The following is a 16,749-nucleotide window of genomic DNA, read 5'->3' as shown; positions in this document are numbered from 1 at the left end:
AAGTGAATCAGCTATATGTATACATATATCCCCTCTTTTTCTGGATTTTCTTCCCATTTAGGTCACCACAGAGCATTGAGTAGAGTTCCCTATGCTATACAGCAGGTTCTCATTAGTTATCTGTTTTATACATATTAGTGTATATATGTCAATCCCAATCACACTAAGGAAATTTTACCCTGTTTGTATTTTATAGGTTTCTGGCAGGAATGTTCGTTGAATTTTATTAAAGTCTTGTTAGCACCAATGGAAATGATATAATGATTTTTTACTTTTGGCCTAATGATCATGAGCAATTTTATTTATTTATATATTTGTGTGTGTGTGTGTGTGTGTATATATATATATATATATACACAAATATATATATATATTTGTGTGAGTGTGTGTGTGTATATCTTTTGGTGTTTAAATAGCTATTTATTCCTTTAAAGACTGTTAGTATTTGCTTGTGAAACCTTCTAGGCTTGGTGTTTTGTTGTGAGGGAGTATTTCTTTGATAATTAAATTTTTTTCTATAATAATTGGTTCTAATTTAGTCTCTCAAGGGAACTATTTTGGTAAATATGTTTTCTTAGGAAAAACCTATTTCAACTTGGACATTACAATTTTTACTTTTCAAAAAGTATAAATTTCCAGTTTGAGATTACTTCTGTAAGAAACTCTGGAGATAAAGCATATTAGAAAATTTGTAAAGAAAGAAATGTAAGAACATAATTGGTTTTGATAGTGGTAGGTTGAGGTGGCATTTTTTTCCTCTTCCTAACTTTATGTTTGATCATCTCTAATCACTATTAGTTAGTTTACTAAGTTTTATTAATTTTTTCATATGTAATTTGTGATAGTAACTATTCATGCAACAGATATTTATTGAGCATATAGTATGTGCCAAGCATGATACTGGATCCTGGGATTATATCAGTGAACAAGACAAATAAGATTCTCCCATGAGGTTTACATTATGGTGGGAGAGGCAGGTAATAAACAAGATACAAATATGATAAATTACAAACTGATAATTACTGTGAAGGGAATAAAACACTAATGTGATAAAGTAACTGACAGAGGCTTACATTAATTAGAGTGATCAGGGAGGACTTCTCTTAGGAATTGACTTTTGAGCTGAGCTCTAAAAGATGAGAACTAGCAGTTAGTTGAAGGAGAGCTTTCTAGGCAAAAAGAAAGATGAGAGCAGAGGTACTGAAAAGGAAAGGGCTTGGCATGTAAGACGGTAGTGGGGCTGAAGCAGATGAGTGGAAAGAATAGTAATATGAGATGAAGTTGGCAGGAACCAGACTATGCAGGACATGTAGCATCTGGAATTTATTCAGAGAGCAGTGAGATTTTAAGTGAGGAATTAACTGATTTGACACACATTTTTAAAGGATCACTCTAACAGCTTTGTGGAGATCGAATTGGAAAGGGACTAAAGTAAAAAAGAGGATGAGAGTGGATTAGGCTGTGAGGGGATGGTAGTGAGAATTTAAAAAGGTGAAGAGGTTTCAGAATATTTTTGAGTTATAAGTATTAGGAAGGATTGGGTGTGAGATGAGGGAGAAATCAGTCAGTTTTGCCTAGGTTTTTTGGTTGGAACATTGGGTAGATGTTAATGTTGTTGACTGAGATGAGGAAGCCTGAGGAGAGGACTGGGAAGTAGGAACTCCTTTTTGAAATTTTAAATGCCAGTGAGACATGCATTGTAGATGGCAGGAGGCATTTGGATATTTAACCTGCAAGTTTAAGGAAAGTATCCTGAATTGTAGGTAGATGTACAGGTATATGTATAAACAGAAACACATTTGAAAATCATCAGCTACTTGCATTGATATCCTACAGTAATAAAACCGGTAGTTTGATTAAAAAAAAATAGAAGTCAAGTGGTGAGGGGGGACAGAACTAAAATGCTGGACAGCAGTAGTATTTCAGTTGATGGGGAAAGATCAGAGTTGAAGTGTATAGTTTGGGAGAGGTCTGAAAGTTAACTGTTGACATGTTAAATTTGTATGGTAAAATTTCAAGGGTAACAACTACAAGAATAAATACAGAGTATATGTATTGGAAACCAGTAGAAGAGGAAAAAAGGAGTTTAAGACATGGAAAAATAACATTTAAAGTCAATCCAAATAACAGTTAAAAAAAAGGAAGAAAAAGCATAAAAAAGGGAAGAAAAATAAAGATGAAAAAGCAGGATGTAAGAAAAAGTCCTGTAATAAACATAAATTGCTTACTCTCTGCTTGTGAAAGAAAAGCTTCAAATCAGTTGGATTCTTTTAAAGTTAAATGCTGTTTACAAAAGACACACTTAAAGCATTAATATACAGAAAGATTGAAAGTAAAAGGGGAGAAAATGATATTTCAGGGAAACACTAACTAAAAGAAAATGGACTAATTATACTAACATTAGCAATTTAGACTTAAAGACAGAGAAAGCATTAATGGGGAGAGTGGAGGTCACTATGTAGTAAGTCCAATTTACTAGTAAAATGTAGCAGTTTTAAACTTGAATGGACAGACTTAAAATATATACATCAAAATTTAACCAAACTAGAGAATATTGACAGATTTTCTGTCATATTAGAAAATTTTTAAATACCTTTCTCAATTAATAATTCATGGATATAAAAAATTAATTGCAGATTTGAACAACTTACTTAAGCTTGCTTTAATGAACACTGCATGCTGTGGAATACACAAACACACAAAAACTGAACATGTGCTAGACTGCAAAGTACAGGTTAACACATTTCGAAGAATCAATGTCCTAGAGACCATTTTCTCTGACCACAGTGCAATTAATTTAGAAATAAATAATACAAATATAAATTCTTAATATATAAATATACTTTATATAAAACCCTCCATGCATTTTAAATTATCCATCCTTTTAAAAAAGCAGTAGGACAGGGCTTCCCTGGTGGCACAGTGGTTGAGAGTCCGCCTGCCGATGCAGGGGACACGGGTTCGTGCCCCGGTCCGGGAAGATCCCACATGCCGCGGAGCAGCTGGGCCCGTGAGCCATGGCCGCCGAGCCTGCGCGTCCGGAGCCTGTGCTCTGCAACGGGAGAGGCCACAACAGTGAGAGGCCCGCGTACCACAAAAAAAAAAAAAAGCAGTAGGACAAAGAAGAAATCATACTAGAAGTTTAAAATGCTCACCAACTCAATGATAATGGAAATACTACCAATCAAAATCTGTGGAATTGCAATGAAATTGATATTTAAAGGGAAATTTATCTTTATAAATGCTTATGTTAGAAAAGAACAAAAGCTGAAAGTGGAGTAGCTATGCATTTAACTTAAAAAACAGAAAAGGAATATTAGAATCAACAAAGAAACTAAGGAGATAAGAATTAGAATTAGGGAAGATAAGAACAAAATTCAATAAATCAGAAAACAGTTGCGATAGAATCAAAGAAATCAGAAGCTGATACTTTGAAAAGATTAAGAAAAAGAGACATTCTACTTGATAATGAACAGGAAAATAAAGATGACACAAATAAATAATACTGAAATACAAAAGTGGACACAGCTGCAAACACAATAAAGTTTGTATAGACTTTTAAAAAAGAGTACTATGAACTTTATACCAGTAAATTTGAAAACTTAGAAGAAGTTGACAAATTCCTAGAAAAATAGAATTCACCAAAAGTCACTCAAGAAGAAATAGGAAACCTAAATAATATGATAACTATTACAGATACATAATCAGTGGTTTAAAATCTTCCCATGGAGAAAACAACTGATCCAGGTGATTTTAGAGCTGAATTCTCTTAAACTAAACTTTCAAGGATCATATCACACTACCCTTCGAGAGAATGGAAAAAGAACTATTTCTCCAAGTCATTCAAATAAGGCCAATATAACCCTAATACCAAAAGAGTTTGTGAAGGAAATTATAAACCCATTTCGTTCATTAAAATACACATCAAAATCTTAAACAGAATTATTGGAAATCTGAATTTGTAAGTGTATTTTTTTAACAGATAAAACTCAGTTACCAATCTGAGTTTATTCCAGATATGCAGAAGTAGTTTCACATTGAATACCTGTAAATGTCATCACCAAATCGTTAGCAAAATACAGGAGAAAATTCATATGATAAATTCTGTAGATGCAAGGGAAAAAAAAATCACTTAGTAATGTTCAGTGCCTCCTTATGATAAAAATTCAGAAACTAAGATCAGAACAGAATTTCCTTGCCCTCATAAAAACTGTCTAAAAAAAAATAGAAATCATTTCAATAAGGAAGCATTAAAAAAAAATTCCCCCTTAAGATCAGGAGCAAGACAAGTTGCACCATTTCTGTAGCCATTGGGGGGGAAGTATTAGCATGGCAAGATGGGAGAATAATAAAAGGCAGAAAAATAAAAGAAGATGTAAAGGAAGAGACACCGAAAAGGAAAGAACCAAACTAGGAAAATATATTTATAGTATAAAGTCTTAATGTGCAGAATGTGTAAAGAACTCCTAGGGCTTCCCTGGTGGCGCAGTTGTTGAGAGTCCGCCTGCCGATGCAGGGGACGCGGGTTCGTGCCCCCGTCCGGGAAGATCCCACATGCCGTGGAGCAGCTGGGCCCGTGAGCCATGGCCTCTGAGCCTGCGCGTCCAGAGCCTGTGCTCCACAACAGGAGAGGCCACAACAGTGAGAGGCCCGCGTACCGCAAAAAAAAAAAAGAACTCCTAGACATCAGTAAGAAAAACTGACAGTCTGATTGCAAAATCACCAAAACATTGAGCAGGTAATTCAATGAAGAAGAAATATTAATGGTGAATAAAAATATCAGAAGATGCTTACTTAGATCATTAGTAATCAGGGGAGTGTACATTAAGATTACAAGGAGGTATCATCTTTTACCCACCCATCGGATTAGCAAATATTAAGAAATATGACAATGTCAGGTGTTTTGGAGGATATAAATCAGTTCTTACACACTGCTGGTTGAGGTGGATATTACCCAAGTATTAATTAATAAGAGAAAAATTAGTGGCATATTCGTACATGGAATATTACCTAGCAATGGTAATGAATGAGCCACAGCTACATGCAAAAGCATGGATGAACCTTAAAGATAGAATATTGAGTGAGAACAACTATTCCTGGGAAAATGTGTATGATACCTATTTCATAAAGCTTAAAAACAAGCAGTAGTAAATATCTTGTTTAAGTATGCAAAAATAGTGAAAACATCTTTCAAAAAGCAATGGAGTTGGGGCTTCCCTGGTGGCACAGTAGTTAAGAATCCGCCTGCCAATGCAGGGGACACGGGTTCAATCCCTGGTCCAAGAGGATCCCACGAGCCGTGGAGCAGCTGGGCCCATGCGCTGCAACTGCTGAGCCTGCGCTCTAGAGCCAGCGAGCCACAACTACTGAGCCTGCGTGCCACAACTGTTGAGGCCCGCACGCCTGAAGCCCCTGCTCCGCAACAAGAGAAGCCACCACAATGAGAAGCCCGTGCACCGCAATGAAGAGTGGCCCCTGCTCGCTGCAACTAGAGAAAGCCCGCGTGCACAGCAACGAAGACCCAACGCAGCCAAAAATTTAAAAAATAATAATAATAAATATTTTTTAAAATTTTAAAAAAAAGCAATAAAGGGACTTCCCTGGTGGTCCAGTGGTTAAGAATCCTCCTTGCAATGCAGGGGACGCCGGTTCAATCCCTGGTTGGGGAACTAGGATCCTGCATGCCATGTGGCATGCACACCACAACTAGAGAGCCCATGTGCCACAACAAAATATCTGGTGTGCTGCAACCAAGACCCAACACAGCCCAAAAAAATGAATAAATAAATAAATATTTAAAAAAAGAAAAATGCAGTGGAATGACAACAGCATCAACAAGATAGTACTTTGCTCTGTGGTCAGGCCAAGGGGATAGGAAAAGTGTAGAAAACAAGGTATATGCTAGTCAGTGGTAATATTCTAGTTCCTGGCTTAAGTGGTGGGTTTATGAATGTTCAGTATAATATGCTTTATAACTACAATAGATTGTATATATTTTGCATTTGAAAAAAAAGAAATTAAAAAATAAAGGGAATTGAAGGTGAGAAAATGGAGATACCCAATTCTTTACTAAAGGGAAGGGATTACAGGTGGATTTTGGGCCTAGAAAAGTGTTGTTCTCACCCCTAAAAACCTAAAAGCATGATTGTTTGCTTGTAGAATGTTCAAGAAGAAAGTAATTAACTGATAATTATAGCAAAGATAAAGTGAAGTTCTTGAGAAGATAAGATGAAAAGGGATCCAGAGCTCAGGGAGAGGGTCTATAGGAGCAGAGACTCCTCCATTGTAACTAGTGGAAAGGTAACAGGTAGGTACAAGTGTAGGTGAGTCTGTAGATTTGCTGCTGGGAAGAAAAGATGAGTCTCAAGTGACTTCAGTATTCTCATTGTTACTAGATGTTGAGAGATGGGGAGGATAGGAAGGTGACATTTAAGAAGAAAAAGGTGGGAAATGGGCTTTCAGAGAACCAGGCAACAGACTTACTAGGTAGACACTTAGTAATTGCTGGACAGTATTAAGTGTCCATTTGAGATTTATGTTTTTGAATTTAAAGTTAAATTAGAGACATCACACTTTTGTATTTTTCTTTAGGCTTTTCCAGCTGTTCTGGTGACTTTACAAACTTTTAATGTAAATACTCTTAACATTTTTTAGTAAAAATTTAATAATAAAATTTTTCTATTAATCAATGCTAAATATATTAGACTAAAGAAACAATTCTTCAAATTAAGTGTTGGGAATCCATCTTAGCAACTGGATGCCGTGGAATCCATGCAAAGGATTTGCAACAGGGTACCCTTGATTTTGTAAGCTGTAATTCCCTTTAGGCTTTTTTGACTCTTAAGTCAAATTTCATTTACTTTCTTCTGTCCTTTACCTCCACGATAGGGATTAGAAATCTTAAACATTTGCTATACAATTAGTATTATTAAAAATGAGCTTATATCTAAAGCTTAGCAAGTACTTAAATGTATGTGTGTCTTGTTATAAAATGAAAACCGGTTAGTTAAATACCATTTAACTAGGAATGTTTATTATGCTGTCCAGAATTTTATAAAATAAATTTCTTATAATATAGCTATATTACTTTAAAATGTTGGTATTAACCTGAAGATTTAATATTCTGTGCTGTTTTTAATGGATACTCAAATTGCTGATTTTATTAGCTAAAGGAAGCCACTCAGATTTGTAAAATCAGAGTAGTTAGTGTTTTCAGGGATTTAATTTGATTTGTCTGCCTTTCAGAAATTCTACGATGCATGATTATATAATAACATATTTTAAAACTTTTTAATGAAAATTTCTTTAAGATACCCAATAGTATTAGTTTATTGGTATATCTTAATACTTTTAATATTGCTATTCCAGTAATGTTATTAAATTTAGTTTCTGTTATTGAAAAATAGAGATCTTTAATCATGAAGCATAAATCATAAAGGGAGCAACAGTCTATTTATCTGAAGCTTTGAAGTAGCAGTATGGCCTGTAATTAAGAGAATATCATGTGGGTGGTCTTCTAGGATTTTCACTGGAGGTAGGTTGTGCAGATACCTGATGGGGCATTTTTGGCTTCCTGTTACAGCAGCAGCATTCATTTCCTCCAAACTGTGCTGAAATTGCTCAAAAGGAAAGAACAGATTGGCAATTTCCCTTCCCAGGTGAAATACTTGTGACGTTGGTAGTAGTGGCAGTAGGGCTTCTGCATCTTCCATCTACTGGGTTACTTTTTTAGACTTGACCATTTGGAGGTATGATTAAATAATATGTCTTTTGAAGTCTCATAAATTACTGTGTAACATTGTAATGACATTTTGTTGATTTTTGAATTACCAAAATGAAGAAAGGGCCTTGGAGGTCTAAATTTTTGTGAATGTGTTACTTATTGTGTGTGTGTGGTATGGGCATATGTGTATATATATAGGGAGGAAGAAAACAGAGATTGCTGAAATGTTTTCAAGATTTTTTAAGCATCTAAACTTACATTATATACATGTATATATGTATAATGTATATAATGTGTGTATATGTATATGTATAATGTATATAATGTATACATTATATACATTATATACTTACATTCCCATGTTTCTCTTGTTAGCTACACAAAATGAAAGATACTTTTGACCCTATTATTCAGAATCTCTCTTTTTTTTTTTTAAGATCAAAATTCCTTTTGTTACAGTTTCAAGCCAACTCTGGCCCAGCACATGGCTACTCTTCTAGCCTGATAAGTTTTGTGTTAAATGGTGAATGAACTTTATGTAACATGTTGAAAGCATATGCTACACAGCACTTATTTTCTGTTTCTGTAACTGTGTTATATAATGAGTCGTGAAAGACAATCAAATGTTTAAGCAAAATATGTAGCCAAGAATTGTTTATATAGTAAAAGAGTATTAATGACATTTTTGTTTATTGATTCAGAATTCTTATTTTAGTTTCCTTCTTTGAATTAAAAAAAACTCATAAATTAATGTTTATTTCTTATGCTGAATCATTTTCACCAATGTATTTGAGTTTTATGTTATGTATCTGAAGTACAGAGTAACAGAGTCATTTTTTTTTTCTTTTTTTTGCGGTACGCGGGCCTCTCACTGTTGTGGCCTCTCCCGTTGCGGAGCACAGGCTCCGGACGCGCAGGCTCAGCGACCATGGCTCATGGCCCCAGCCGCTCCGCGGCATGTGGGATCTTCCCAGACCGGGGCACGAACCCGTGTCCCCTGCATCGGCAGGTGGACTCTCAACCACTGCGCCACCAGGGAAGCCCACAGAGTCATTTTGATGGCTGTATAATAGGAAACAGAAATGTATTTAGAAATAACAGACATTTCCAAGGACTATTCTGGGCTTAATCTCTAAATTATTCGACTTTTAAAAGATTATTTTTCAAGGATTTATTATTACATTTGCAACACAGAGAGAGAGAGAGTACCTATGATGTGTCAAGCACTTGTTACAGGAAGTGAGGCTACAATGATGAGAGACAACATTACATGCCCTTGAGAAGTTCCCAGTCTAGGAGAAGACAAATGAGTCACCAGAAGAGTTACAGTACAATGTGGCAAGTACTCTCATAAAGGTGTGAAGAGAGATGTGCTGCTTAGGAATTTTTAGTTTGATTTTGTATTTTAAAACCATTTGAGGCTTAATTTTTCATTGGACCTAATTATTATGCATGAAAATAAAGCATCTACTATCTTTATGTATTAGACATTAAAAATTTAACAAAATAAGCACATTTTGTTATGCTAATTTCTCTAATTTTACGAGACTAAATCTTATAAATGTGTTATTCTGAAGTGTAGTTTAGGATCTGAAATTAAAGAAACATTTATGAATTTAGCTATACAAAGAGATACTGTTTCTTTGTATTTAAAATGTGTTGATTCTTGTATGTGGGCATTATCTGCATCTCTTTCATAAATATTTTTATCCCTCAAGTTAAATTTGCACATTAGAATGAATAGAATTCTAATTAGAGTTGTTCTTCAAGTTGAAATACATAAATTGTTGTATAACATTATTTCTCATCTTAAAACCCAAACTAAAATTAAACTTTGCCAAGACTATATTTAACCTCCTTTTGATATAGTAAAAGGTATTTTTTTGTTAAATAAAATGAAAAAGAAAATCCTACCAGTATAATTTATTTATAAATGGTCATTGCAGCCTTGAAATACCTTTTTTTCTTATATAATTATTAATATTTCTCAATTTGGTCTTTGTGTCCAGATTTTTGGTGTTTTGACTTTTCTGTAAGTGTTTTCTTTAATGTGTATGTTGTGAAATTTAACAATCTGTTTATCTTTGGCTTCAAGGTTTTGTATAATGTTTAAAATGACACTGAGATTTTTGTAAAAATGTCTCTCCTGATTCTTCTTGTACTTTTTTTGTTTAGTGGTGTTGAGGATGGACATGCATTTTTTAAAAGTAGATATGGAATTTATTTAAGGCTAAATAATGACATAGAGATTTAACTCCCTCCCTCCAGGTGGATACCCAGTTGTCTCAATAGCATTTATCGAGTGATCCTTTTCCTTATAGTTTTGAAATACTTCTTTCATCTTTCTTATTTTCTTTATTGATTTCTCTGTCCCTGTTTCTGTGAGCTTATTTTCTAGTGGGAGAATGACTAACAGTAAACAAATAAGAAAATGATAAGTAAAAGTAAGTTCTATAATGAAAACAAGAAGAATGACATATAGTCAGTGACTGGTGATCTACTTAAAATGAGTGGTCAAGACAGGCTTCCCTGAAAGAAGTGACATTTACTCTGAAAACCAAGGAAGGAGGCTGTGCAAAACTCTGGTGAAAGTACATTTCAGGTAGAGGAAATGGCCCCAAGGTGAATGACCTCCATGTGCTCCAAGAGAAGAAAGAATAGTAGGAGTATAGTAAATGAGGGTTGGGGGAAGAGCGGTGAGGAACATAGGAAGAGTTGGAAAAGAGGGCTGAGGGGAAAGCATGTATAATGTAGAGATTTGTAGGTCGGGCTGAGCACTTGGGTTTTATTTTAACTGTGAAGGGAAACTACTCAAGATCAGGGCTTAAAGATTCAGATTGTCTAGGATGAGTTTTTCTTATTTTTCTCCTGCAAAAGAGGAAATATAGGAACGTAGTATGTATATCAAATACATAGGTTATTATGTAATTAGGAGCTATTTCTATATACATATGACTCTATAACAAATTTGCTTCCCTTTTAAATAATTTTACATTTTAAAGAAAACAGATTTTTAGAATCATCTAAGTACCAAGAATTTAGAACTCAAAGAATAAAGTATCTACTTGCACTAAATAGAACTCTTTAAAGAAAAAATTTATGATGTGTTTTAAAAATAATATTTTTTTCTTCCATTAAAATGTTTGTATTAGGGAACAGACATCCTTGGAAGAAGGAGAAATTCCTTGGTTACAGTACAATGAAGTCAATGAAAGCAGCAGTGATGAAGGAAATGAGCCTGCCAACGAATTTGCACAGCCAGAAGCTTTCATGTTGGATGGTAACAATAACCTTGAGGATGACTCCAGTGTGAGTGAAGACTTGGATGTGGACTGGAGGTATGTAGCACAGTGTGTTTACCATCCTTAATTGATCATTGAGTAGAATTTGTTTTTGATTCTGAATTATGAAAACTGAATCTTTGATAATCAGCTAAGAAATAGCTCAATTTTCTCATCCGTCAGTCTTCCTCTCCCTCAAAGCTCATTTCAGGTGTCACTTCATACGTGAACTTCTTTCTTACTCCAGTCATGACCTCTTCCTTCTTTGACCGTTAGCTCTGTGGAAGCTTACTTTATATCCTAGTTATTTATACAATTAATGGTTTGAGGATTCCGACTTTTAAATTTGGCTTTTTTAAAAAAAATTTTTTATACAACAAATGCATGTCATGTATCCCAATCTCCTTAATATAACACTTAGTATAATCCTTTAAAAATAAAAAGTCCATGATGAATACTACCTGAAGAATTTCAAAACCTGTGATTGAATCATAAGACTATAGTTTTCCTTCTTCATATGCAAAATATGGAAAATATAATTGTACCTTCTCAGAAATGTTGAATGTATTAAATTTACTTTATGCTGACAAAGAACAGTGAGCTTCAAATAAAAGTAACATATAAATTAAATGGATTATAGAATTGTTATGGCTCATGATATAATGATCAGAATTTAACTGTTTTGGTTTATAAACTTAGACTTATTTTTCAAGTGTGCAGTAACCCTCTGGAAGCAGCTAGTTATTGAGATATAGAGGGAATGTTCCAACTAATCCCTTTTTGTTACTTTTTCTGGAAAAATCATGACTTGGTACTACCCTCGTTTTCATCTCTGCACAGATATATTTTTAAGAATTTGTCTTGTTTTTCCAGTTAAAATTCCATTACAGAAAATTTAGAAAAATAAAGGTAAGAAAAACTCATTCATACCCCTGGTAACCCTGCAAGTTTCTAGAACTTATGTTTTTAAGGCCTGCTTTGTGTCTTCAGTTTCTCTTTCTGAGTGTTTAGTTACTTCTTTGTACTTCTCCAAATTGTTCCAGACATGAAACTCAACATCTCCATGAATTCCTCCTTACTGTTTCCTTTTCTCACTCCCTAGGGGAAGAAAAAAATTGTATGTTCAGAGCAGACTCTTATTGACCATGTTGCGGAAGTAGAAGTGGGGTTTCCTTACAGCCACACAATTTGTAATTCCATCCTAAATATTCTCCTCCAAAACCTATTTTCTGTCTTCCCAAACATTGTGGAAAATCAGTGGCTTCACCTAGTCCTAGTCTTGGTGATCTTGACACCCCCTTCATCTCTTCCCTCTTTTATGTCTGCCCATTCCCCTGTTACTGAACTCCTTGTTAATTCTGATGTCTTCTCTGATGACATTATACAAAGTCATTACAGTGCTCAGCAGGTGACAGAATTGCCTATTTAGTGTCATCTATGTGTGTTGGGAAGCAGTTATGGTTTTATATGAGGAATTACGTTCTTTTGCACATTTTTGAAATTTTATGAATATAATTTTTACAGCTCCATTATATAGGTGCTCCATCCTATAGATGCACTAAAATTTAATTATTTCCCCATTGAAATAGTGCAGTAAACTTCCCCCCCATAAAACTTGATTTGTACTTCAGTTTATTTCTTTAGGACAGATTAGCAAGAGGTGACATTACTGAGATGTGTGATATTTTTTAAGATCTTGATGTATTGGGTATATTTCTAAGTAACTTTCAAAACAGGTTTCACATAAAAAATTTTTTTCTCCACTTGTTTTTGTAGTCCATTGGTCCCACCAGCTTTTTTTTTTTTTCTTAATTTACTTATTTTATTTTATTTATTCTTGGCTGCGTTGCTTTTCTCTAGTTGCAGTGAGCGGAGGCTACTCTTTGCCGTGGTGCGCAGGCTTCTCATTGCAGTGGCTTCTCTAGTTGTGGAGCTCGGGCTCTAGGCACGCAGAGAGTGCAGGCTCAGTAGTTGTGGCGCACAGGCTTAGTTGCTCCGCGGCATGTGGGATCTTCCCGGACCAGGGCTCGAACCTGTGTCCCCTGCATTGGCAGGCGGATTCTTAACCACTGTGCCAGCAGGGAAGCCCTCACATAAAAATTTGAAGGTATAATCAAGGTCTTTATTGAACAAAATTTAGCTTAAATTTGAAAACTTCTAATTCATTGATGATCTTTCTAAATGTGGCTGTTGTATTAAGATTTTAGAGACATTGCTGGTTGTTCCAAAATTTGGGGAGCTTCAAAGTACTTTTTTTTTTTAATATGGAAAACAATTTAGCATTGATTTTAAGACAAAATTTTTGAAGGTTACTGTTCTGAATTTTGTCTAGATATGGCAATACCTCCTTATTTGCTTTTGTGGTACTCTATTCAATTTATATGGTAGTAGCTAAGTGTTGATAAGGTGAAAATGTGGTTTGATTTTCATATTAAAATAGCATATCATTTTGACAACTAAAAGGAAAAGCCATGACAAACAGCAGCAATTCTTATCTAAAGCCAAAATTTGAGGCACTTTCTTTTCAGTTTTGCCACTGCTTAGGAAAAAATTAAATCCCTTTGTTTTTTTTATTTTAGCTTAAAGGAAAATGGAAAAAGTCCTCTATCAAAAGTTTGTTGGTTTATTTGTTTTGAGTAAGTCACAGAAATATTGTAGAATAACCAGAGAATATTTCATAGATTGGTGTGGTAGGAGTTGATGTGCAGAAAACATAGATTTTGGATTTAGACATATCCCAAATGTACCATTTATTTATTCTTTGATAACAACTTAAGCTTTCTCTTGGCTAGAAATTGGGGTTATAATTATTATTTTTAATAATTATTAACCTAATAAGAAATCAGGGTTGTAATAATTAACCTAATAAGATTGTGAGAAATTAATTCTTTGTGGATATTACCATGCTTTAATAATAGAATTTTTAAACTCTTTTGAAATTATTTCAGACTTACAGAAAAATGGCAAAAGTAGTACAGAAAATTCCCATATATCTCTAAGATTCCCTAAATGTTAACATTTACCATATTCGTGTTACCATTCTTTCTTTCCTTTCTTTATATTCATATTTTTTTCTGACGCATTTATGTGTAAGTTACAAACATGATGCCTCTTTACTCATAAATAGCCTAGAATGAATTTCATAAAAACAAGGATATTTTCTTATATAGCATAATAAAATTGTCAAAATGAGGAAATTAACACTGATATAGTACCGTTATCTAATCTACACACCTATTCAAATATCTATAATTGTCCCACTAAGGCCATTTTTGGTCCAATCCAAGACCACCATGTTAGTTAACATGTTTCTTTAGTTTCTTTTAACCTGGAATATTTCCTCAGTCTTCTTTGTCTTTTATAACTTTGACATTTTTAAAAGTACAGGCCATTTATTTTGTAGAATGTCCCTCAGGTTGGTTTTGTCCAATGTCATAATTAGATTCAAGTTACACATTTTTAGCAGGAATACCTTAGAAACAATGTTCTGTTCTTCTCAGTTCATATCAGAAGGCACATGGTGTCGAATTGTCCCATTACTGATGATGTTAATTCTGATCACTTGGTAAAGGTTTTATCTTTCAGATATCATCACTGTACAGTTGCCATTTTTAGCTTTATGTAAGCGTCTAGCGGGAAGATAACCTGTTTCCTTTCAAACTATCAAGCTACCAACTACTAGTTTTAGTGTCCTTTGTGATTGTTGTCTGAGACAGTTATGACCATAGTGTTTACCAAATGAATGATACTAGAATTTTTAATATTAGCTGATTATTCTTAAGTTACCAAATTACAACCAAGTACCATGCTCTGAGTGTCTAGATTTGTTTGGCCTAGAGAAGAAAAGAATTCTTGGGGGATAGTTGACTCCAATCATTTGAAGGAGTTTTTTGCGAAGGGAAAGTGGGCATAGTTTGTGTTGCTTCAGCAGGCAGAACTAGAGCACTTACTTCACATAAGTTTCAAACTTCTATTAGGGCTCTCCCATACTGCATGCACCTGCTTAGAAAGCGGTATGTTTTCAGCACGGAGGAAATGGTTCTACTGTTTCTTGAATGCCTACTCTGGTGCCATCTCTGTGCAAGGCACCTGTGTGCATCTACTCATTTAATTTGTTTTACAGATAAAGAAACAGTAACAGTTAAATAATATTTTCATACTGTTTAAGTATGACTCAGTTAAATGTGACATTAAATTCCTATCTGACTCCAAGACTCTTCCTCTTTGCACTACATTTCACTGATAGATAAATGAGTTCTAGTATTGCAGAGGAGGTTTATTCAGTAATCTTAGTTTTAATTCTAATTCTAAAATCTGTGATTGTAGGAAAATGTCTGTTCCTTTGTACCATGTGATGTCTGCTGATTTCTAGATACTACGAAGCTTTAATATATTCTTCATAGGAGTACTTCTGTATCTCTGGGCAATAGATTTGTAATTTTAATGGTGGCAGAAAGATTGACATCATAACTGTTTTGAGCTAGCATGTGTAACTGGATTTTTCTGACTATGATATTCAGTTTCTGATAGAAATGCGGAAGTCAACAGAAGTTTTCCTTTAGGTAGACAAAATAAGTTCAGTTTTGGAGATCTTGGATTTGAGGTGGTAGGAGTTCATTGAGGTAAAGTGCCCCACAGAAAACTAAAAATGTAGGTCAAGAACTCAAGAGGGATTTTGGAATTAGAGGTTTAGGGATCATCTGTAGAAAGGATAATTGAAGGGGTGGACTTGAATGTAATTGCCAAGGGAACAAGGTTTAGAGAGAAGAGGACTGAGGATATACTTAACGTTTTCTGAATCTTGAAATACTTAGTATTTCTAAGACTAGAGAAAAAGGAGGGATCCATGTATATGTAGGCATGGAGGAAGCAGATAAGGACCAGATTAAGACATAATATTTTTCTTCAAGGGGCTTACAACCCTTCAGAAAAAAATAATAATAATAAAAATGAGCAGTTAGGAGCTAAATCTTTTCAAACTGAATAATAAGGGAAGAGCCCTAGTTTTTAGAAGAATAGAAGAGAGATTAGTGAGATAAACTTGAGAAAATAAAATTTTCTTAAGCCCGAAGTAATTAAGCAGTACAAGGTAAGAGAAGAAAAAGAGGCTTTGACCAATGAAAGAATTAAAATAAATGCAGTATTCTTAACATGTTCTCACCTAAATTTAGATTGGAAACTAAAATAAAGGGGAAAGATATGATAAAGAATTAGGAGGGAAAAAGTACTACCTTTATCCCAGCCATAAACAGTTCCCAGAGCTAGAACTAGAAACAGAGAATTTTCTTACAAACTTTGTGCAGTGAGTGTGGCAGCCTATTGGGGCTGGGAATGGTATCTTACCTCCATATGCTTAGCATTTAACTCTTCTGTTGGGTTCTTCCTGCCCCTCACCACATGAGATTTATATTAAAATATTTTAAGGTTTTCTGCTTGTAGCATCTTTATTGGCTTGTCAGTATGCTAATATAATTATGTCTTCACTATAAAGGTTTCCCAAATCACGGTTGTACTTTTTTTTCCAGCCTGTTTGACGGCTTTGCAGATGGACTAGGAGTTGCTGAAGCTATTTCTTACGTGGACCCTCAGTTCCTCACTTACATGGCACTAGAAGAACGCTTAGCCCAGGCTATGGAGGTATTTTAGTGCTTATTTTAGTGCTCTGGTACCCATATATAGGTTGGTGGGATGCCAAGTGATAACAATGAAAGGTTTCTTTAACTGCTTTTAAGAAAAGGTGAATAA

General features: G+C 34.5%; 1 protein-coding gene across 1 annotated transcript in view; it reads left to right on the top strand.

Annotated features, from left to right (window-relative positions):
• Window positions 1-16,749, top strand: part of PJA2 (praja ring finger ubiquitin ligase 2) — a 78,916-nt gene that overhangs the window by 43,640 nt on the left and 18,527 nt on the right. The window contains exons 6-7 of the mRNA XM_067731401.1: window positions 10,876-11,061; window positions 16,530-16,641. Coding sequence (XP_067587502.1) covers window positions 10,876-11,061; window positions 16,530-16,641 — 298 coding nt within the window. The remainder of the gene's footprint in view (window positions 1-10,875; window positions 11,062-16,529; window positions 16,642-16,749) is intronic.

This window comes from Pseudorca crassidens, chromosome 3, assembly GCF_039906515.1.
Source record: "Pseudorca crassidens isolate mPseCra1 chromosome 3, mPseCra1.hap1, whole genome shotgun sequence".
Taxonomy (NCBI): Eukaryota; Metazoa; Chordata; class Mammalia; order Artiodactyla; family Delphinidae; genus Pseudorca; species Pseudorca crassidens.
The sequence above is the reverse complement of the archived record's forward strand: the minus strand, read 5'-3'. Positions and strand labels throughout refer to the sequence as shown.